This window comes from Equus asinus, chromosome 12 (genome assembly GCF_041296235.1).
Source record: "Equus asinus isolate D_3611 breed Donkey chromosome 12, EquAss-T2T_v2, whole genome shotgun sequence".
In the NCBI taxonomy this organism is placed as follows: domain Eukaryota; kingdom Metazoa; phylum Chordata; class Mammalia; order Perissodactyla; family Equidae; genus Equus; species Equus asinus.
Window position 1 is genome coordinate 6,378,153 of NC_091801.1, and position 22,587 is coordinate 6,400,739.

Genomic DNA, 22,587 nt, shown 5'->3' on the forward strand with positions numbered 1-22,587 from the left:
TATTCATGAAATTTCCATTGTCTTAGGCAGGAGACAATAAGTATGCGCTATTACTGAATATGACGTTCTTCTTTAGCATATCTGTAGTCAAGAAACTCTCTCAGAGACCTAACATAGTCTCAGATGTAGGGAAATTGTCCATAGGCAGCTGGCCCGAGTGCTGCCATTTCACACCTGCCTGTCTTAGGGCAATGACCTACAGAAGCAGAGTAGCAATGTAGGTTGTAGACAAAGATTTCCAGGCTACAATTTGTAATCTGAAAAAATATTGGCAAACCAAGTTACCTCTGGAATCTCTCAAAAATTAAATGCAAATAATCCCATAATATTTATTCCAGAAAAGAGGTGACAGCTTTGTAATGAGTAATGATGCAAATGTTCTTTTAGTGGTGTACAAGTTTTCCTTTTTCTCACCAGTGCAACTTTTTATTCAAATAAAATCTCCATGGAATCCCAATATATAAAACAGACACAGGTGGTCATGAGAGTTCCCAGGCAGGTGTGCGTGTGTTTGTGTGTGTGTGAGAGAGAAACTTGCTTCTTCTGCCGTTTGTGGAATCTTTGAAGCACCTCTACAGGTCATCGGAGTTCATAGGTTGAAATTTCCCAACCACATACTTACATTTTATAGTCAGCCAAAATCTGCTAAAGTGTGTGCTGCAGTTGCTATAATTCTGTTTGTGATGCTTCTTTTAAAAATAATTCTATTATTTCCTGAATACCTACCCTACGTATGATACCAAGATATGGAAAGGCTGGAAGAGGTGGACTAAGCTTCTGATCATAAAAATTTATTTTCCTTGCAAAAATAGAAAATCAGACTCTCACCTTGGGCTCTCTGGAGGATTGGACAACTCAAAAGGAGAAGACTTGTAAGAACTGATTAGGGATTGGCCCAGTGGTGTAGCAGTTGAGTTCGTGCGTTCCGCTTTGGCAGCCTGGGGTTCACTGGTTCGGATCCTGGGTGTGGACCTACACACTGCTTGTCAAGCCATGCTGTGGCAGTCAAGCCACGTATAAAGTAGAGGGAGATGGGCACGGATGTTAGCTCAGGGCCAATCTTCCTTGGCAAAAAGAGGAGGATTGGAGGCAGATGTTAGCTCAGGGGCTAATCTCTACCCCCCCACCCCCACACCCTGGACAAAAAAGGGAAAAGAATAAAAGTCAATCAAAAAAAAAAAAGAGAATTGATTAGGACAATTCTTGGTAAACCAATATGTATTAAGCACTCACTATGGAGCCAGGCACTTTGCAGGTCTTACTTCATTTATCATGAAAATAATCTTGTGAGGAGGGTTTAGTATTCCCGTATACAGATGAGAAAACTGAGGATCAGAGTTTAAGTCTGTAAAACTAAGTAAGGAATAGACACAGGAATCTGAAATTCCAGAGAGCAGTCCTGGCTGGGATATAGATCTAGGAACCATCAGAATCCAAGTGGTAACTTAATTAATAAATGGTGATGAGATTATCCAAGGAGAAGGGAGTTAGAAAGAAGAAAAGAGTTGAAAATGTCCAAGTGGTTGTCTTAGACACCTCAACTCAACGGGTTCTACACTAGACTTCTCATTACTGCCCCTTCCACCCACTCCCTGAATCTTGCTCCGCATCCTATTTTCCACATCTCAGTGAATGGCAGGATGTTTGGTCCATTTGCCCATTCCACAAATCTTAAATTCATCCTTGAATATGCCCTCTTCCTCACTCCACAACATCTATTTTATATCAAAAAAACAGGGGCTAGCCCTGTGGCCAAGTGGTTAAGTTTGTGAGTTCCGCTTCGGTGGCCCAGGATATCTCCAGTTCCAATCCTGGGTGTGGACATGGCACCCCTCGTCGGGCCATGCTGAGGCAGCATCCTGCATGCCACAGCTGGAGGGACCCACAATTAAAAATGCACAACTATGTACTGGGGGGCTTTGGGAGAAAAAGGAAAAGATAAAATCTTTAAAAAAATTTAAAAACCCGTATCGGTTAACCTAACTACTAACAGAAAACTTCTTTAATATTTAGTTTTCTCATTACCATTACCAATATCACCATAATTTTTTCTTTAATTACTTCAGGGTTGTCCTAATAAACATCCCTCTTTCAGTTTCTATCCTTTCCTCTCTTTTTCAAGCCCTGTAGACTTCACGAATGATACTTACACAATGAAAATCTGACCCGGACACTCACTGATTAAAACCTTTAAGTGGCTCGCGTTGCATCCAGAGAAACTCCAGTCTCCTTAGCATGGCATGTACATCCGTCTTATGCTTGCTTTTTCTTACTCAACTCTTTGGTTTTATTATTGCTCCTGTTTTCTTCCCACTTCTTGCTTCAATCATACCAAACAATTTTCATACTCTTTCTTGCTTCTGGTTTTTGTTTTTAGGTGGGTTTTTGGGGTCATATTCTGCTCCTCTCTGTCTAGAACTCTCCCCTCCCTTCTTTCTGACTTTACGCATACCTTAATGGTGCCTCTGTACTAATCCTTTACAAGTTGCTTTAGGTACCATTCCTATGTAGGTATACTTGTGAATTTAGTTATTTTTGAAAATGTACTATTCAAGTTTAATTCTTATTTTTCATCTGGTGTGGAAGCATAGAGTAAGAAGAAGATCCAGTTCAATGCAAATTTGCTAAATAAATCAATTTCTTGTTTCTATATTTTCACCATAAAACTAAGGCTGTAGATATAAGAGTACCTTCAAGTATCAGTTCTCCAATTTATCCTGCCTGGGACCACTTTGAAGCTCACATAATTTGCCCTTGTTTGACATTGCTTCTACCAACACAACATACAGAAGTATAAAGATTCTACTCTTAAAGGAAGAGAGGCAGGATCAAGTGGCTACATCTCAGAAAGGCAGAGATGTGGGCATAGAGTCTATCCAGATCTTGAAGCAGATATGAATAGTTCAGAGAGCCACTCACTCCCTCTTTGGAAACTGAGAATCAGATAAAATAATGAGCCAGCATATCTCTTCTTTTCTCCAATTCCCACTACTACTATCATTGATCTACAATTTCTGGTTTAGAAATTCTTCTTTCAAAGTCCAAACCTTTACTTTCTTCATTTTTTACTTGAAAATAATGCATCAATTTTGTGTAGATGTCTCAGTTTAGAATAGTGATTTTCACCTAAGTCATTGTTGTGACTTGAAGCCTTGTGTGGTATGTCACAATAAGTTACTACTAATAATAAAGTACCTAAAATTTGTGAGTTATTTTAGTTTTAAAAATAAACTATTAAAATTCAATATTATCCTGTAAAGTATTCTTTTTCTTATTTCTTTCTTGAGTGGGAGAGAAAGAGGTTGAATTATCGCTCGTACCCAAAGATTATTCAAGGGTTTGTGAAGCACTGCTGAAACCCTTGCTGCAGAGAAGAAAAACAGACTGTGAATTCTTGACTTGGAACGTGTAAGCCTTCCAGATGGCCTTCAGGTGGTGATGTTTTCCATCTTTACGGTCTAGCTTCTGAGCAACGTGTGTATAGCACTCCTGACCAGAATCTATGGGTGCAGGAAATGGCACGGGGAGGGAGTGAGGGACAACACTTGGATAGCTTATCAGTGAGCATCCCTCTGGTCAGTAGTATGTGTGGAAAAAACCGTTTTGACCTCACATCCAATTACGGATCTATCCATCCATTTGTACACCAGCCCCATCTCAACCCAGAACTCATTAAAATGGGTTGTATATAGTTAAACAAACAGAAAATGTTAGGCAACAACAAAAATATCAGTTATCGAGAGCATCTCAAAGGCAAGGATTATGTGGTATATTCCATGGACTGAAGGAAGCCAGAGGCAAGTAGGACCACTGGGTGCTGGAGTAGTCAGGCAGGTTTTCACTCTAGAGGATGCATTTGAGCTGGGCCATGAAGGATAACTATAAAATTAATCAATTGCTGATTAACTTATTAATTGCTTATTAATTAATTTTACAGTAGAATAACTTGGCAAATATCATCTTAACCAAGTGATAAAAGTTAACATCACTAGTAATTGGGCAAATGAACATCATGTGCCTTCTGATATGACACAATGAGAACACAGAATCATCACTATAATATTCTTGCCAAAAATGCATAACCTGAAATGAATCATGAAGAAACATCACCCTACTCCAACTGAGCTGTGTTCTATAAAGTAACCAGACTGTATGCTTCAAATCTGTCAAAAGAAAGACAGACATCGTCTGTCTCCTCCATGTTGTCCTCCGTGAAAGACAAGGAAAGGCTAAAGATATGTTTCTGATTGAAGGAGACTAAAGAGCTGAATGCAATGAATGGTCATGGACAATTTCCTGGACCAGAAGGAAAAGGGGGAAAAAGAAGGGGTTTTTTTTTTGCCTTGTGGCAAGAGGAAAAACTGTTGGGACAATTGCTAAGGTTTGAGAAGAGTCTGTGGATTGGATGATGATACTGTTATCAATGTTGATTTCCTGATTTTGATGAATGGTCTGTGCTAACATAGAAAAAGTTATTATTTGGGGAGTAGTGGTGCAACATTTCTGCAACTTACTCTCAAATCATTCAGAAAATGAAAGTATGTATATATGTATATATATATATATAAAATATATATGTAAATATATACATACATGTAAATGGAGGGCAAATGTGTTAGAATGTTGATAATTAGACAATCGGGGCAAAACATTTATTTTTTCTGTTGTTCTTGCAAATTTTCTGTACCTTTGAAGAGAGATAAAAATTAAGAGCAACCAGAGAAACATAAAATGGCAAAAATTATGAATGTTAACTATTGCATCTATATAAAATTTGACAATTGAAATTTACTGAGAAACATAGTAAGGAATGTGATACTGAAGGGGCACCAATGTATGAGCAAGTAAAAATCTTAATATACTTTATAAAAACTGTGTGGAGAGAGGATTCTAGGAAGATGGAAGAGTATGAAGCACCAGAAATCTGTCTCCCCATCTAGAAAACAATTGCAGCAGCACAATCTGCCTCATATTTTGGAATGCTGGAGTCTATCAAAGGCTTACACTTTCCAGAGAAAAAGATTGGAATATAAATGTGGTTAAATCCAGTCATTCAGCTCTTAGCAGAGTAACAGCCAGTCATACTCCACCCTTCAGCCCCTTGGCAGGCAACTGTGCATCTATTCCTGGAGGAGCTTGCACACATCTTGCATGAACCAGGGTGGGCCGTGGGGACCTTTTCCTCCAAGTATCAGGGATCTGTGCTCTAATCACTGCTGCTCCTGGTCACAGAGGTGCAGACAAAGAATTTGCGGCCATTGTTCTTGCACCTCCTCCCAGGTTGCAAGCTCTTTCCCCTCTGGCTGAAGTGACTTTCAGGGGATTTAAAGCCTTGGCATCTTTCTCCTCCCTTCAATTTTGCTTTTTCCTCCTTTGGGAGCCAGCCAATAAAGACTAGGACATTCAAATGCAACTGCATATACAGAGGAAATTAGAAAGTCACTGTGCATGCCCAGGGAAAGACATAGGCTCAGAAAAGACTTGAGAAGATGTTAAGTTTATACTCTAGGCTGAACCTTGGCATACAGACAGCCTACAGCAATCAAGAAACAAAACAAAAACAGCAAAAGCTGGGGAAGGGGAATAATCTGATTTCCAGAGTTACTGCATCATTAGATTCAAATTTCCAGTTTTCAACAACAAAAATTACAAGGCTTACAAAGAAACAAGAAAGTATGGCTCATTTAAAGGAAAAATTAAACCAACAGAATCTGTCCCTGAGAAGGACCTGATGGTGGGTCTACTCAACACACAGTAAAACAAGTGTCTGAAAGATGCTCAAAGAACTAAAGAAAGATATGGTAAAAGTCAAGAAAACAATGTACGAACAAAATGGAAAATCAATAGATAGAAAACCTGAAAAGAAACCAAAAGGAAATTCTGGAGTTGAAAAGAACAATAGCTAAAATAAAATATATACTATAAGGATCCAAAGGCAGATTTAAGCAGAAAGAAGAAAGAACAAGGGAGCTTGAAGATAGGACAATGGAAATTATCAAATGTGAGACATAGAAAGAAAAATGATTGAAGAAAGTCATCAGAGCTAAAGAACATGTGAGGCACCATCAAGAGGACCAAGATATGCATTGTGGGAGTCCCAAAGGAGAAGAGAGAGACCAAGGGGCAGAGAGAATATTTGAAGAAATAATGGCTGAAAACTTCCAAAATTTGATGAAAGATATGAATATAAACATCCAGGAAGCTCAACAATTCCAGTCAGGCAGAACTCAAAAAGGCCTGCACTAAAACAATTAAAATCAATCTGTCAAACCCAAAGACAAACAGAAAATCTTGAAAGCAGCAAGTGAGAAGTGATTCATCAGTCAATAAGACTGTCAGCAGATCTCTCATCAGAATCTTTGGAGGCCAGGAGGGAATGGGTATTCAAAGTGCTAAAAGAAAATATGGTCAACCAAGAATCTTATATCCAGGAAAACTGTCCTTCAAAAGTGAGGGAGAAATTGAGACATTCCCAGATGAACAAAAGCTGAGAGAATTTTTTACCACTAGAGCTACCCTGTAAGAAATGGTAAAGGAATCCTGCAAGTTGAAATTAAAGGACAAAAACAGTAATTCAAAGATGCACGAAGAAAATAAGATCTTAGTAAAGGTAAATACATGAGCAATTATAAAAGCTTGTATTAGGGGCTGGCCCGGTGGCGCAGCAGCTAAGTTTGCATATTCTGCTTCTTGGTGGCCTGGTGTTCGCCAGTTCGGATCCCAGGTGCGGACATGGCACCATTTGGCAAAAGTCATGCTGTGATAGTTGTCCCATGTATAAAGTGGAGGAAGATGGGCATGGATGCTAGCTCAGGGCCAGTCTTCCTCAGCAAAAAGAGGAGGATTGGCAGTGGTTAGCTCAAGGCTAATCTTCTTCAAAAAAAAAAGCTTGTATTATTGTACAATGGTGTGTAACTTCTCTTTTTGTTTCCCACATGATTCATTGATGTTAGGATGTTCAGGATGTTAAATGTAATCTCCTTGGTAGCTACAAGGAAAATATTTGTAGAATATATACAAAAGGAAATGAGAAAGGAATTGCAGTGTTTCACTACAAAAAGTCAACTGAACACAAAAGAAAATAGAAATGCAGGAAATGAGGGACAAATAAAGCTGTAAGATATATTGAAAACAATAAATGACAGAAGTAAATTCCTCCTATCAGTAATTACTTCAAATGTAAATGGATTAAATGCTCCAATCAAAAGACAGAGGTTGGCATAAAAGATTAAAAAATAACGACCCAACTATATGATCTCTGCAAGAGACTCACTTTAGGTCCAAAGACACCAATAGGTTGGTATGGAAAGCAAAAGGATAGAAAAGATTTTATGCAAATAGTAACCAAAGAGAGTAGAGGTGGCTATACTAATAACAGACAGTATAGACCTATATTAATAAATGCTTCAATACAGCAAGAAGAGTTAATAATTATAAACATTTATATACCTCATAACAGATCATCAAAATACATGAAGCAAAAACTGACAGAATTGAAGGGAGAAATAGCTTTACAATAATAGTTGGGGACTTCAAAGCCCCTCTCTCAAAAATGGATAGAACAGTCAGATAGAAGATAAGTAAGGAAATAGAGGACTTGAAACACAGTAAATCAACTAGATCTAACAGATATATATGGAACACTCTGCCCAACAACAATGGAATACACATTCTTCTTAGGTGCACATGGAACATTCTTCAGGACAGAACACAAATTAAGTCTCAACAAACTTAAAAAGATCGATATCATACACAAGTACCTTCTCCAATCATGATGGGATAAAGTAAGAAATCAATAACAGAAGGAAAGTTGGAAAACCCACAAATTTGTGGGAATTAAACAACACACTCAAAAAACCCATGAATCAAAGAAGAAATCACAAAGGAAATTAGAAAATATTTAGAGATAAATAAAAACTAAAACACAATATACCAAAACTTATGGATGCATCGAGAGCAGAGCCAAGGGACAAACCTACAGCTATAAACATTTATATTATCAAAGAAGAAAGTTCTCAAATTAATAAGCTAAGTATACAGCTTAAGGAAAGACCCCTTCCCTCCCAAAAAATGTTAGAACCAATAAATGAATTCAGCAAAGTAGCAGGATACAAAGTCAACACACAAAAATCAGTTGCATTTGTATACACTAACAATGAACAATCTGAAAAGTAAATTAAGAAAACAATTCCATTTACAATAGCATCAGGAAGAATAAAATACTTAGGAAGTAAGCAAGGAAATCAAAGATTTGTACAACGAAAACTATAAAACATTTCTAAAAGAAACTTTAAAAAGACATAAATTTAAAAACAGACACCCCATATTCATAGATTCGAAGACTTAATATTGTTAATATGTCAATACTACTCAAAGCAACCTATGAACTTAATGGAATCTCTATCAAAATCCTAATGACATTTTTCAAAGAAATAGAAAAACCCATCCTAAAATTCATGTGGAATCTCAAGTGACCCTGAAGAGCCTTAACAATCCTGAAAAAGAAGAACAAAGTTGGAATACTCAAACTTCTTGATTTCAAAACTTACTACAAAGCTACTGTAATCAAAACAGTGTGGTACTGGCATAAAGACAGACATATAGACCTATGGAACAGAATAGAGACTCCAGAAATAAACCCTTGCATATATGGTCAAATGATGTTCAACAAGTGTGTCAAGACCATTCGATGAGTAAAATACACTCTTTTCAACAAATAGGGTTGGGAAAATTGCATATCCACATGCAAAAGAACCAAGTTGGAGCCTTACCTAACACTATATGCAAAAATTAACTCAAATGGACCCATCACCTAAATGTAAGAGGTAAAACTATAAAACTCTTAGAAGAAAACATAGGGCAAAAGTTTCAAGCCATTGGATTTGGCAATAATTTCTTGAATATGACACCAAAGGCAACAGGCAACAAAAGAAAAATAGACAAATTGGACATCTTGAAAATTAAAAATTTGTGCAACAGAAGACACAGTCAACAGAGTAAAAGGCAACTCACAGAATGGGGGAAAATATTTGCAAATCATATATCTGATAAGGGATTAATACTCAGAATATAGAGAGAACCTGTAAAACTCAACAACAACAAAAAACCAAACGACCTGATTCAAAAATGGGCAAAGGACTTGAACAGATGTTTCTCCTCCAAAGAAGATGTATAAATGGCCAACAAGCACATGAAAAAATGTTCACTATCACTAATCATCAGTGATTATGCAAATCAAAATTACAATGAGATATCACCTCACACCCATTAAGATGGCTACTATAAAAAAAAGGAAACAGAAAATAACATGTTGATGAGGATGTGGAGAAATTGGAACGCTTTTGTACTGTTGCTGGGAACATAAAATGGTACAGCTGCTCTGGAAAACAGTATGGAATTTCCTCAAAAAGTTAAAAATAGAATTGTCATGTGATCCAGTAATTCTACTTCTGAGCATATGCCCAAAAGAATTGAAGGCAGAGTCCACGCACCCACGTTCATAGTAGCTTTAGTCACAAGAGCTAAAATATAGAAGAAATCCAAGTATCCACTGACAGATGAATGGAGAAGCAAAATGTGGTATTTACCCACAAAGGTATATTATTGAGTGTTAAAAAAGAAGGAAATTCTGAGATATGCTACAACATGGATGAACCTTGAGGACACTGTGCTAAGTAAAATAAGCCAGGCTCAAAAAGACAAATACTGTATGATTCAACTCATATGAGGTTCTTAGTGTAGTCGAAATCATGGAGACAGAAAGTAGAATGGTGATTGCCTGGGGCTAAGGGGAGGGCAGAATGGGGAGTTAGTGTTTAATGGGTAGAGAGTTTTAGTTTTGCAAGATGAAGAGTTCTGGAGATAGACGGCAGTGATGGTTGCACAATAATATGAACGTATATAACACGACCGAACTCTACACTTAAAAATGGTTACGATAGTTAATTTTATGTTATATGTATTTTACCTCAAAAAAATAGAAAAAATCTAGTGTGGCACCAGCTGAAACATTATATGTATAGCAGTAAGTTACCTGACATATTTCTGAATACTTTTGTAGCTTCCAGTATATACTTATCCTTACCAGTATCCCTCACCAATGGATAATGTAGCAACTCAAACTCAAAATTTATTAAAAACTACTTAATAGCTAAAACGTTACAGGAAAGTTAGCATAGAAAATAAGATATTAGAGGAGGATGTAAAATGAAATGACGGAGAAATAAACACTGCAGCTGTCATGAAAAGATGTGTAACGGTTCTATAACAAATTACTGTATTCTAGTTTCTTTACAAGGATTAATAATTCAGAACATTCAAAACTTTAAATTTTTTACTTGAGGAAATGGTGCTTTTTTTTTCTTTTAATAGTCAAACAAAGGTGGCAGGAGCTGGTAATGGGAGCAGCGGGAATAGCAGAGAACTTCCTTAATTGAGAAGGGAGCCTTGCAGGGTCATGATGAGATGCTTAGCAAAGAAGGGAATCTGAGAACCCTTCTTCCATCTGAGGACCACGATGGAAGGCCTGTCCTAGGAGCAGGGCAGGAGAGAAGAACGTGTTAAAACTTTGTGTTTAGTCACTGTTAGAGAGATTACGATCAGTAATGAGGGAAACTGTCAGTTAAAAAGAAGTAATCAGAGGCTGGCCTGCTGATGAAGTGGCATAGATGTTCATTCAGGGACAATCTTCCTCGCCAAAAAGAAAGAAAGAAAGAAAGAAAGAAACCCTGTTTCTTCCTTTTGTCATTCATTCATAAAACATTTTTTGAGCACCCACAATATACCAGGCACTGCCTGAGGGATATAGAGATGAGTAAGAAATATTTTCTTTGCTTGGCCCACTCATAAAATAGCTCAGGGGACAGCTGGAGGATAACTGGTTGCCACACTGTGAGAAAAATTCTCTAATATACTGCTCTTAAAGTGTAACTGTATCACACAGTGGGGCTCCACCAGCTCTGAACCAGTTTCACGGAGGAGGAGGTGTGAGTTGGATCTGAAAAGACACAAGATGCTGTGCACAAGGCCAACGTCATAGGATACATAAAACTGGTTGTTTTAAGAGTCCAAATTAATCATATAGGGGAAGCTATTTACAAAAACATATCAGTTACGAAGGCTTAAGCTGCAAGTAACAAAAACCGAGACACAAAATTGTTTAAATAATAATGGAACTTATTAAGTCACATAAAAATTCCAGAAAAAAAGTGGTCTTCAGTTGCTCCCCACTTTCCACTCTGCCATCTTCGGTTTGGCTTCCTCTTTGAGTTGATAACACAGTGGCTGCAGCAGTCCTAAACATCATTTATTAGTGTCCTCCAGTCCATTTAAGTCGATTCTGACTCTTTGCGCCCCTGTGTACAGCAAAGCAGAACCCTGTCCGGTCTTTCTGCGCCATCCTCTCACCTTCCAGTGCCGTATCAGACAATGCTCCATTGCTGGTCATAGGGTTTTCATGGTCAATTTTTTTGGAAGTGGTGGCCAAGTCGTTCTTCCTAATCTGTCTTAGTCTGGAAGTTACACTGAAACCTGTCCACCATGGGTGACTCTGCTGGGATTTCAAACACTGGTGGTGCAGCTTTCAGCAACACGCAACCACCACAGTATGATAGTCGACAGATGAGCGGTGTGGTTCCCTGACCAGGAAACAAACCTGGCCTTGGTGGTGAAGAGCAGTGAATCTTAACCACTAGGCCTCCAGGGCTGGCTTCTAAATATTATAGAAGAAAGCAAAACGTGCAGAGGAGAAGAGAGACCATCCCTCTGGCTCTCTCTGAGGGGTGAGGAAATTTTATAGAAGCCAGAAATTTGACTTTCCCTTTTGTCTCATGGGCCAACTGAGTTCTAAAATGGGGCCACCGGATTGATTTCTGAATCAATCAATGGCAAGAGAATTGGGACAAAGATGGTTACACAAATGGGAGACGTTTGTCACACTACCCCACTGGCGGTCATGCATAGCCATGTACGCTTGCTCTTTTAAACAGAGAGTGCATACACATCTAGAACCAGTAAAGCAAGATCCAGTCACTTGCTCTTTATTTGAACGTCACCTCTGAGTACACTGTCAATTGCTAAGGCACTTATTTTGAGCACGTCTCAGTTTTCTATTTCCCCTAGTTTTGCTCATTTTTTGTTCTCCACAGTTTCTTCCAGTTTTGCCTCCCCTGTTTTCCCCTCTAGATATTTTAATAAAAATAGAATGCTATAAATATATTCCATTACAAATTTCTTCTTTATGTGTTTTCATCAAAAGAAACTCTTTATCTCACTCAAGTTATAACTTTGTGGTGCCAAGACATAAAACTTTTTTTTAAATTTGTTTTTTTCTATGAGAGGTAGTTTGAATAAGTATCTCTTTGAATTGAAGGAATATTTGCCACAGGCGGATAATAGTATAACTATTCTTCTCCTGGTGCCTGGCGCTCTCATCTTCCAGCCTTCTTCAAAACAACAGGAGCTCAAAGCTGTGATATAAATCTACAGCCTCTGAATCTAACCCTTTTTAGTAAATGCAGTACCCGCAAAGCCCACTTCCATTACTTGGGTTGCAGAAGACGATTTCAGAAGTAATTGCACAGAGGTTTAAAAGATCTGCTGCTTTTTTGTTTCTTTTAGAATGCAGATATCAAAACATCATATTTCTCCCTAAAACTTCTCCTCACAATTTCCAGTGCTATCTTTTAATATCAAGATTACTTTGTAAGCCTAAAAGAGGAATTTTCCAAGCATTAGTTCCACCTCCGTTTTAGGGCTTAAATCCCAAAACACTATTCAACGATAATTGTTACTTTTCTTCCCAGTCCACAGTTACTCTTGATTAATAACAATGATAATGTTAATAATACCCTACACCTCAGTTCAAACGACTGTAGACATTTCAGTTACATTAACTACTATCAGTTCATCAACCCTGCAAGGAAGGGAGGGGAAGATATTATTTTAATGAAGAGGGGATTCTGGCACTGTGACTTGTCCAAACAAAAAACAGCTGAGGTGGACCAAGCAAGGATGTTCTTGTATTAGGTGGGAGAACACCTCAGTCTAGTGTTCATTAGACACTTGTCCAGATATTCCTTTGGAGTTGACTCAGCAGTCATAGTTCAAAAGGCTGTTCTCTTTGAAAAATGTCTCCATTCCACAAGCAATATATATCAGGTGACTCTTGGGGTGTAAACATCTTTGCTAGAAGCTATAATCATTGACTTAAATTCAACTTCACATGTTAATTTTCTGTTTCTTGATTTGGAGGTAAATAAAATGAGTCAATACTGGTGCCTGGAATCTTTGGTCCTGCTGCTGCCCATTGGCCATTTCAGAGGAGTCACGTGACAAACATGGCTATTAAATTAAGATACTGGGAGCACTGTATTTCCTAGGTTTCTTTGGGTTTTGCTTGTGAGTGCCTCTTCTCAGCAAGCTTTCCATCATGATTGAGCCCTTCTTGGGAACCTGGAAGCTGGTCTCCAGTGAAAATTTTGAAGAATACATGAAACAACTGGGTGAGAAATATCATAACAAGGTTTGGAAACTGGCAATGCATATTGTGATGTGGCTGGGTTTGCATTTTCAATGAATTTTCCTAGAATTCTTTTTTTCTTTTGTGATTCTAGGGCATGTTCATATGAGATTAACAAAGTTTATGTATCTACTTTTGCTTTTTTTAACTATGAGTAATAATTATCTCTTTTTGGAATAATAGGCTCACAGATACTTCCTTCTAGTCATTATCCATATATTTAAGCCCATTTACCCTTTTCAAAAATACTTCATCCTAACACCTCGATAGAGTTTCTTTTTAGCTTGGCCGTTACATCAAATAGCTTTTCCAAGCTTCAAATTTATAGACAGTAAGAACCATCTATAATTAAATTTACCAACTAAATTTGTTTCAAGGTTTTCTTTAAGTTATAACTTCAAAAGAGCAATAGCAACAAACGGAATTTCTAGTTGGTTAATTTTTAGGTTCTGCTATATGTGGGAGATACTGTCAAAGCATTCTTTTGAAGAATTTCACACTTTTGATAGGAGAGATGGAACATTTTTCCTTGTGGAATGTCTCAACAGTGGATATTTCTCAGAAGTATAAACCCTATCCATCTTTAGCTCTTAATTGAGTTGATTAAACATCAGTTATAATGGCTCGGTTCTGACAACTAAATTATTCCAGAATGCTAGAAGAATGGTAATTATTTAATATTTAATTAAGCAATTTATAATATTTAATTAAGAGAAAACTTCCTTGCAATAAAAACTGTATAGAAAGTCAAGAATTTTTTTAACCTTACTTTTTTCTTTAACTTGGCAGAAACGACCACTGCATAATAATAAGTCAATGTGCTTGTAGTGTAATATTTTTTCCTTTTTCATAGTCTGCATTAACTGTCTCAGGGAGTAATAGGGAACATATTTCCCTACCTCTTCATAGATTCACAGACGCACTGTTTAGAGTTTAAATTTGGGAGCATCTAAGAAACTTGGGGTTATGGTGAGAGTAGCACTTGTTTGCATTGGGAGCTGGGCTTTGGCAGAGGGCAAGAGGGAATGAGCCGAGAACCTGCCATGTACCACTACAACGCTAAGTCCTTTTGTTTAAACTCCCAACACACCTACGAGGTGAGTACTGTAGTCATCCCCGTTTTACTATTGAGAAAGCTGAAGGTTAGAGAAGGGAAATAAGATCCCACGCTAGCATGGACGCCCTGGGTGCAGCCTAGGTTTTAACCACCTCACCGTTCACTCTTCTGTGATCCCCCTAACACTGCTGCTCTGCAGTCGGACGGTCCTGGCAGTTCCACAATCTGGATGTGAAATCAAGTTTGATATGGAAACAGAGAGGGTCAGCTCCTCCGCCCACCTGCTGCAGGAGTCAGGTTTGACAAGGGACCATCCCCAAACTGAACAACGGGGGTCATGCTCTAATAAGCCAGACTGTCCAGTTTGCCTACCTCCTCTTGACTCAGCCACATCTGAATTTAATCTGCAGATAAGAGAGGAGCTTGGACTTCAGAAGTCATATTCTTTTTATTTTGAAAGTTGGATTTCTTGTTTTTTTTTTAAGAAAAAAATATGCCGAAGTTCTTGGAAATTAGAAAACTTGTGTTTAAGTCTCAACTCTGCTACCTACCAGACACATCACCTAGGATTGCCCTCTCTGGGACCCTGTGTGCTCATCTCTAAAATGAGGACAATAACACCCTGCACGTTGTTGTAACGCTTCACGAGGTACAGCTCAAGTATCTGATCGCCTGAGAGACACTATACAAATATACGTTTCAGATGAAGCACGAGCGTCTCAAAGATTTTAGATAAAGCACAATAGTCTCAAAAATTGAATTTAGCTTTCAAATGTCAAGTATAATTACTAGACATGCCTTCAGGTTGGGAGGGTCTGGCTTAATCCAACTAGCACCAAGAGGATTGAAGAAATTACGGCCCATTATCCAAAACTTCAAGGGGGGGAGGTACGTGCCCTTTTTAAATTGCTTTCCAGAATGATCTTAGCACTTCTTCCTAAATGACTTAAGAAGGTGTGGTGCTTTTTCTGCCTTACAGGAGTGAGTGACACACTCCGGAACCTGGCGGGGTTAGCAAAGCCGAGAATCATTATTAGCGCCGATGGGGCCATGGTGAACATCAAAACAGAAAGTTCTCTGAAGAACATGGAGATCTCCTTCAAGCTGGGAGAACAATTTGATGAAACCACGGCAGACAACCGGAAAGTAAAAGTAAGAACTAAATCATCCTGATGTTCCACAGTCAGGAAAAGAACTAGACAGCGGTTATGCATGGTTTATTCGTATCTAATTTGATTAATTACCAAGTCACTCTGGGCTTGTTTAGTTCATTAACATTGCACATCTCTAAAGGCAATCCTTTCGCAAATTATTCTGATGGTAAACAGGGCCAAAAAACTCAACATGTTTTCACTTTTTTTCTGATCTCTCTTTGTCATTGTCATATAAAAGAGCATGTAGAAAAGAATAATTATTCACAAATAATTTAGGTATTGTTTGCCCGGGGGAGGGGAGCATAAATTGAATAATCTCTTGAGACTTCTCAGTTTGATGGTATTAAAATATTATTTTGACAAGATTGGTGGTGAGGATTTTGGAGAAAAGAGTTTTAAAATAGAAATTAGAAAGTAGATGCCTGGTCTTATGTAGGTTAGAATGCAGTGAATTGCTATTTCTAACTGATTCCTTTGTGCATTTATAGAGCATCATAACATTACATGGTGGCTCAATGATTCATGTCCAAAAATGGTTTGGCAAAAAGACAACAATCAAGAGACAAATTGTAGATGGAAAAATGGTAGTGGTGAGTTTTCTCCAAATTGCATTTTTTAGATGCTCCTATTCGATGCATGCCTTTCAGATTACTCAGTTGCTTTGCATCTTGAATTGAGGGTCTGGGGAAAGAGGGCAGAGCAAGTTTACCTGTCATCTACCTACTCTAATAGATCCCTCTTTGCTTTTAGGAATATACCATGAATAATACCGTCAGCACTCGGATTTATGAAAAAGTGTGAAGAAAGTGTCTACATCAGTGAAAGCCTGGTCACTAGCAGGAAACTGGAACTTGAAGAAGATATGCCTCAGGGTCAGTGATTACAAAAAAATGGCTTAGCATAAATTTGCTCAATAAAACCATCAAATTAAGTGCAGTTTTGGAGCTATGCAATACTGAGGGTTAGGGACAATCTGTTAAGTTGGTGAGGCAAAAAGCTACTTGGCTACAGTATTACTGTACGAGCATCGGAGTCCCCTTAGCCTCTGCCCACCTGACTTGCACAGTCCTTGAGTTCCTTCCAGTGGACCCACTCCATTTAGGTCAAGGCATTCTGTCCAAGGGTGCTCTGTTGAAATTCATGTGACCTTGAGGCGGGAGGCATTAATATCATTGGAACATACTTTGGGCAGCACAGATTCCGAAAACCAACACTGCTGACTTTTTATTTTTGCAGAAGGCTGGCCCTGCTTAAAGTAGTTAGCATAAATAGATAGACAGATCGGGGTAGGTAGATAAACAGGGTACAAAAAAGAGCCTGGACATTATACCTTGTGGTTGAATTATTGTAGAAGAACATTGAAAACAATCACTGTTTTATTTATCCACAAACCCATTTAAAATAATCAGGCCAGTGCAACTGTCACCACTGTTTACAACTTAGTCTTTGCAGAATGACGTTATTAAATGCCAGACCTGAATTTCTAGATGCCTAAATAGAATATAATAGTCAGAGCTACACAGAGTCCATTATAGTTTCACTAAGTACTGCTGCTAGGAAGTACTCTCAGGGCTTAGAGCAAAACAGAGTAATATGGGTAAAATTAGAGAGTAAATCCTAAGACACTGATGGTATTTGTAGCAGTTGGAGAAAGAAAAGGAGAAAGAGGAAGAATTAGGCAAATATCATGCTGCACCTTAAATTTAAAAATAGATGGTAATGGGCCAAAAATAAGTCTGGAGAATTGTGTTTAATATGTGCTAAAGTAGACTGGCCACGCAATTTGTCCTCTAAACCAGGTGAGAAGTTGAAAGGGGTGCTATCGATAACTGCACCTGGACAACAGGCACACCATGGGACTGTCCATCGCAAACGGAGGCGTATGGTCACCTCAGGAAGGATGAAATTGAAGGGTGATTTAGAAAAAGACTGAGCACAGGGTTGAGGCAAGAGCTGAATCCCTGGCCAAGGAAAGGAACCAGGGCACTCTTACTAAACTCGGAGACCTCTGAGCATACAGCTGTGCACCTGAGGAGATGGGCTTGGTGGTGGCCACACAGCTGCCGGATGTGGGCAATGACAGTCGTCCCCACATGACTTGTTCCTGTCCTTCCTAAAGGACTCACGTATGTACAAAATAAGGCCATGCGTGCTCTCCAGAAGTCAGAGGACTTCAACCCCCAAGGTAGTGTGTGTTCACAAGGGGAGCACAGGCCACTGCCTCCTTAATCAGAGGACAGTCTCCGTCCACAAGAGGCTGCAGGTGACAGTCCTTTAGCAACACCGTGGATCAGGGGTTGAAGTGCTTTCCTCAACCATTAGGAAGAAGTCTGTACTCTAAAATGCACCAGGCACTTACTCATTTAAATCTTTGGCTCTACAGACGCATAATTAAGAAAAGAATAACACAGTTCTGAATTCTTAAGACTTACTCGACTTCTCATAAATGTCACAGCTCAAAGTACAAAGAGGCTAAATGAGAAAAAAAAATCCTGATGTTGAGTCTTTGGTAGATGGATTCAAACATACTACTCCTGAGGAAAGCATTCATTCAACAAGTTCTTACTTAGCGACCACTGTTTGTTCAATACCGTATTGGGTGCTAAGAAATAGCTATGGCTCAGACGTGGAGTTCCCAACTGCCTTGTGATGTTACAAGTAGCAGAGGCCTCTTGAAACTCTATTGCTTTTATTTTTATTCTCAGTAAAATCATGTCAAAATTTCTAAGAAAGAAATTCACTAAAGTTTATACTTATAATCATTAGTCCTTCCTAAAGACTTTCACATGATCAGTCTCTCGTCATATGTGACTTGCCTTCAAAAGTCATCATCTGTCTGTATATAAATGACAACAAGGCATATTTGTCAAGTTGTATTGGAAATAATGGAACTTTTCATTGTAGTTGAGCAACAAAAATCCATTATTTATTCACTTTCCCAAAAGTTTTGAAATAAAGGGAATGAGAGTCGTTTTTATAAGCCACACAGAAAATAGATTTTATTTTTGAAAATTTTAGACTGAATAACTTAGTAGTAAACCATTATATTTCAAATCCACACTAAAGTTTGTAGGAAAGTATTAATTATCCAAAGATTAATCATACTAAAACCATGATTAGTTCTATTATCAAAGAATAATTCACTAGATTTCTTTTTTTGCTATCCAATACTATTTAGTACATCACTGACAAAAAATAAGTTATTTTGAATAGTCTTAGTGTATCTAATATTTCATACTTTTTGCACAAAAATGCAATAAACATAAAAGGACATGCTTTTCTTTGCTGGCCATAAAAAGACAACTGACTATCCAAAGACAGTAACCAAAAATAGATGGAAAATTAGGATGAAGTATTAGGACATAATCTAATCCCCAAGTTACAGGTTATTAAGATTTCTTCTTTGAACATTTAGAGGAAAATATAGTCTGTCCTTTTGGAAGTTTGGTATCTAGATCCCGAGTAAATTTTGGAGAGGGGCAAGATGGGGAGCGACTAGCCATCCACCAGCCCCATGGTAGAATGGGATTTGTCTGTTGCCCCGGAGACACACTGCAGGAAAGTGGAATGAACGGGGTTTGAGAACCAGTCCTAGCAGGGCTTGAATCCCACTTTTGCCATTGACAGCTATGTGAGCATGCATGAGCTGCTTAACCACTTCAGTTTCTCCTTTGCAAAATAAAGATTATCTACATCACAGCGTTGTGGTGAGGGTAAATGAGACCTTATGCAATGGACCAGCACAAGGAATTTGTCATGTCTTCTCGTGTTTCCCACATCTCCCTCCCAGATTACAGGCATACCTCAGAGATACTGTGGATTCAGTTCCACATCACAATAAAGCTAATGTCACAACAAAGCTAGTCACAATAATCTTTTGGTTTCCCAGTACATTTAAAAGTTATGTTTACACTATACTGTAGTCTATTAAGTGTGTAATAGTATTACGTCTAAAAAAAGTACACACCTTAATTAAAAAACACTTTATTGCTAAAAAATGCTAACTATTCTGTGAGCCTTCAATGAGTCATAACTTATTTTCTGAGAGATGTTGATGGCTGATGACTGATCAGGGTGGTGGTAGCTAATGAAGTTTGCTGCACCGTTTGACTCTTCCTTTCATGAACAAGTTCTCTGTAGCATGCGGTGCTGTTTCATGACATTTTACCCATGGTAGAATTTCTTTCAAAATTGGAGTCAGTCCTCTCAAACCCTGCTGCTCCTTTCTCAACTAAGTTTATGTCATATTCTAAATCCTCTGTTGTCATTTCAGCAATCTTCACAGCATCTTCACCAAGAGTAAATTGTATCTCAAGAGACCGCTTTCTTTGCTCATCCATAAGAAGCAACTCCTCATTCATTAAAGCTTGATCATGAGATGGCAGCCATTCAGCCACATCTTCAGGCTCCACTTCTAATTCTAGTTCTCTTGCTATTTCCACCACATCTGCAGTTACTTCCTCCACTGAAGTCTTGAATTCCTCATTCATGAAGGTTGGAATCAATTTCTTCCAAACTCCCATTAATGTTGATATTTTGACCTCTTCCCGTGAATCACTAATGTTCTTAATGGCATCTACAATGGTGAATCCTTTCCAGAAGGTTTTCAATTTACTTTGCCCAGATCCATTGGAGGAATCACTGTCAATGGAAGCTACAGCCTTACAAAATGTATCTCTTAAATAATGTCTTAAAAGTCAAAATTACTCCTTGATCCATGGGCTGAAGAATGGATGTTGTGTTAGCAGACATGAAAACAACATTAATCTCATTGTACATCTCCATCAGAGCTCTTGGTTGACCATGCGCATTGTCAATGAGCAGTAATATTTTGAAAGGAACCTTTTTTTTCTGAGCAATAGGTTTCAACAGTGGGCCTACAATATTCAGTAAACCATGTTGTAAACAGATGTGCTGTCATCCGGGCTCTGTTTTCCCATTTATAGAGCACAGGCAGAATCTATCTAGCATAATTCTCAAGGGCCCTAGGATTTTCAGAATGGTAAATGAGCATTGGCTTCCCCCTACAGTCACCAGCTGCATTAGCCCCTAACAAGAGTCAGCCTGTGCTTTGAAGCTTTGAAGCCAGGCATTGAGTTCTCCTCTCTAGCTGTGAAAGTCCAAGATGGCATCTTCTTCCAACAGAAGGCTGTTTCATCTACATTGAGAATCTGTTGTTTAGTGTAGCACCCTTCTTTATTGATCTCAGCTAGGTCTTCTGCTTGCTGCTTCACTTTGAGCTTTTATGTTATGGAGATGGCTTCTTTCCTTAAACCTCATGAACCACTACTGGCTTCACACTTATCTTCTGCAGCTTCCTCTTCTCTCTCAGCCTTCGCAGAATTGAAGAGAGTTAGGGCCTTGCACTGGATTAGGCTTTGGCTTAAGGGAAGGTTGTAGCTGGTTTGAGCCTCTATCCAGACCACTAAAACTCTCTCCAAATAAGTAACAAGGCTGTTTCACTTTCTTATCATTCGAGTGTTCACTAGAGTAATACTTCTAATTTCCATCAAGAACTTCTCCTTTGCATTCGCAACTTGGCTAACTGGCACAAGAGGCATGGCTTTCAGCTTATCTCAGCCTTCGACGTGCCTTCCTCACTAGGCTTAATCATTTCTAGCTTTTGACTTAAATTCAGAGATGTGCGACTCTTCCATTCCCTTGAATACTTAGAGGCCACTGTAGGGTTGTTAATTGGCCTAATTTCAGTACCGTGGTGTCTCAAGGAATAAGGAGGCCCAAGGCGAGGAGAGAGATGGGAAACAGCCAGTCAGAGCAACAGTCAGAACTCACACAACATTTATTGATTCAGTTCACTGTCTTATATGGGTGCCCCCAAACAGTTATAACAGTAAAATCAAAGATCACTGATCACAGACCATCATAACAAATATAATACTAATGAAAAAGCTTGAAATATTGTGAGAAATGCCAAAATGTGTCACAGAGACACTAAGTGAGCAAATGCTTTCGGAAAAATGGCGCTGATGACTTGCTTGATGCAGGGTTGCCACAAACCTCCCATTCGTAAGAAATGCAATATCTGCGAAGTGCAATAAAGCGAAGCACAATAAAACTAGGCACCCTGTATAGGGCAACTGGAATGCAAAGAATAGGAACAACGTAACTGGAGGGCCGGTGCACGAAACCAGAGGGCAGAACAAGGTGGAGCAAAGGGCGTCTCCACAGAGATAAGCTTTGAACAGGGTCTTGAAGCAACTAATTAGTTAAAAATGGGCTTTGAGGAAAATGAGCAGGAAAAATGGATTCTGGTTTACTTTGTAAAATAGGGTTCAGATTTCAGTAGATGCTCATTAAAAGTAATGCCTTTCAATATATAAGTTACAAAGCAATTTCACAAAGTGAAATATGTAAATTATACTTTCTCTCAAAGCCTTGATACCATCTCAATTATTGAAAAAAATTTGTAAGACATAATCAAGGAAAGGAAGCAAGAAAGACAGGAGGCTCCCTGGATAGCACATGATTAGAAAATCACCTGAATTTTTATGAGTTTATATCTGTTCCTTATGAAATAAAGCTAGACACATGCACACTTTTCACTATGCTTTGCAAGTGAATTATTTTTAAGGGTTTCCTCTCTTCCATCAGCTGTAAAGGAGCAGGTGGCTGAGTCCTAAAAAGCATTTCCTACGGCTCTGTGTGCTAATGCCTGAAAAGTAGAGCCTACTTTAATGCTGTTAATGGCACTTTCTCTCTAAGAGGAAATGCAAATGGAATAGAAAAACTGTGGCCAGCTCAGTATACGCTATAATGACTGGAGAAAGAAACCGAAATGCAGAAATTCAGTCCTCCATTTCCTCACAAGTGAACGAGTAACTTCCATTCTCAGGTGT

At 38.5% G+C, this 22,587-nt stretch overlaps 1 protein-coding gene across 3 annotated transcripts in view; it reads left to right on the forward strand.

The window, feature by feature from the left end:
• LOC106837464 (fatty acid-binding protein 9-like) overlaps positions 1-22,587 on the forward strand; it is a 25,864-nt gene continuing 3,277 nt past the window's right edge. The window contains exons 1-5 of one of the 3 annotated variants that reach the window (XR_001399622.3): positions 1-13,502; positions 15,556-15,728; positions 16,219-16,320; positions 16,481-16,602; positions 20,004-20,132. Coding sequence is in view for 1 of the 3 variants with exons in the window: in XM_014851009.3 (XP_014706495.2) it covers positions 13,430-13,502; positions 15,556-15,728; positions 16,219-16,320; positions 16,481-16,531 (399 nt within the window). In the remaining 2 variants the exon portion in view is untranslated. The other 2 variants (XR_006534373.2, XM_014851009.3) reach the window with 2 other exon arrangements.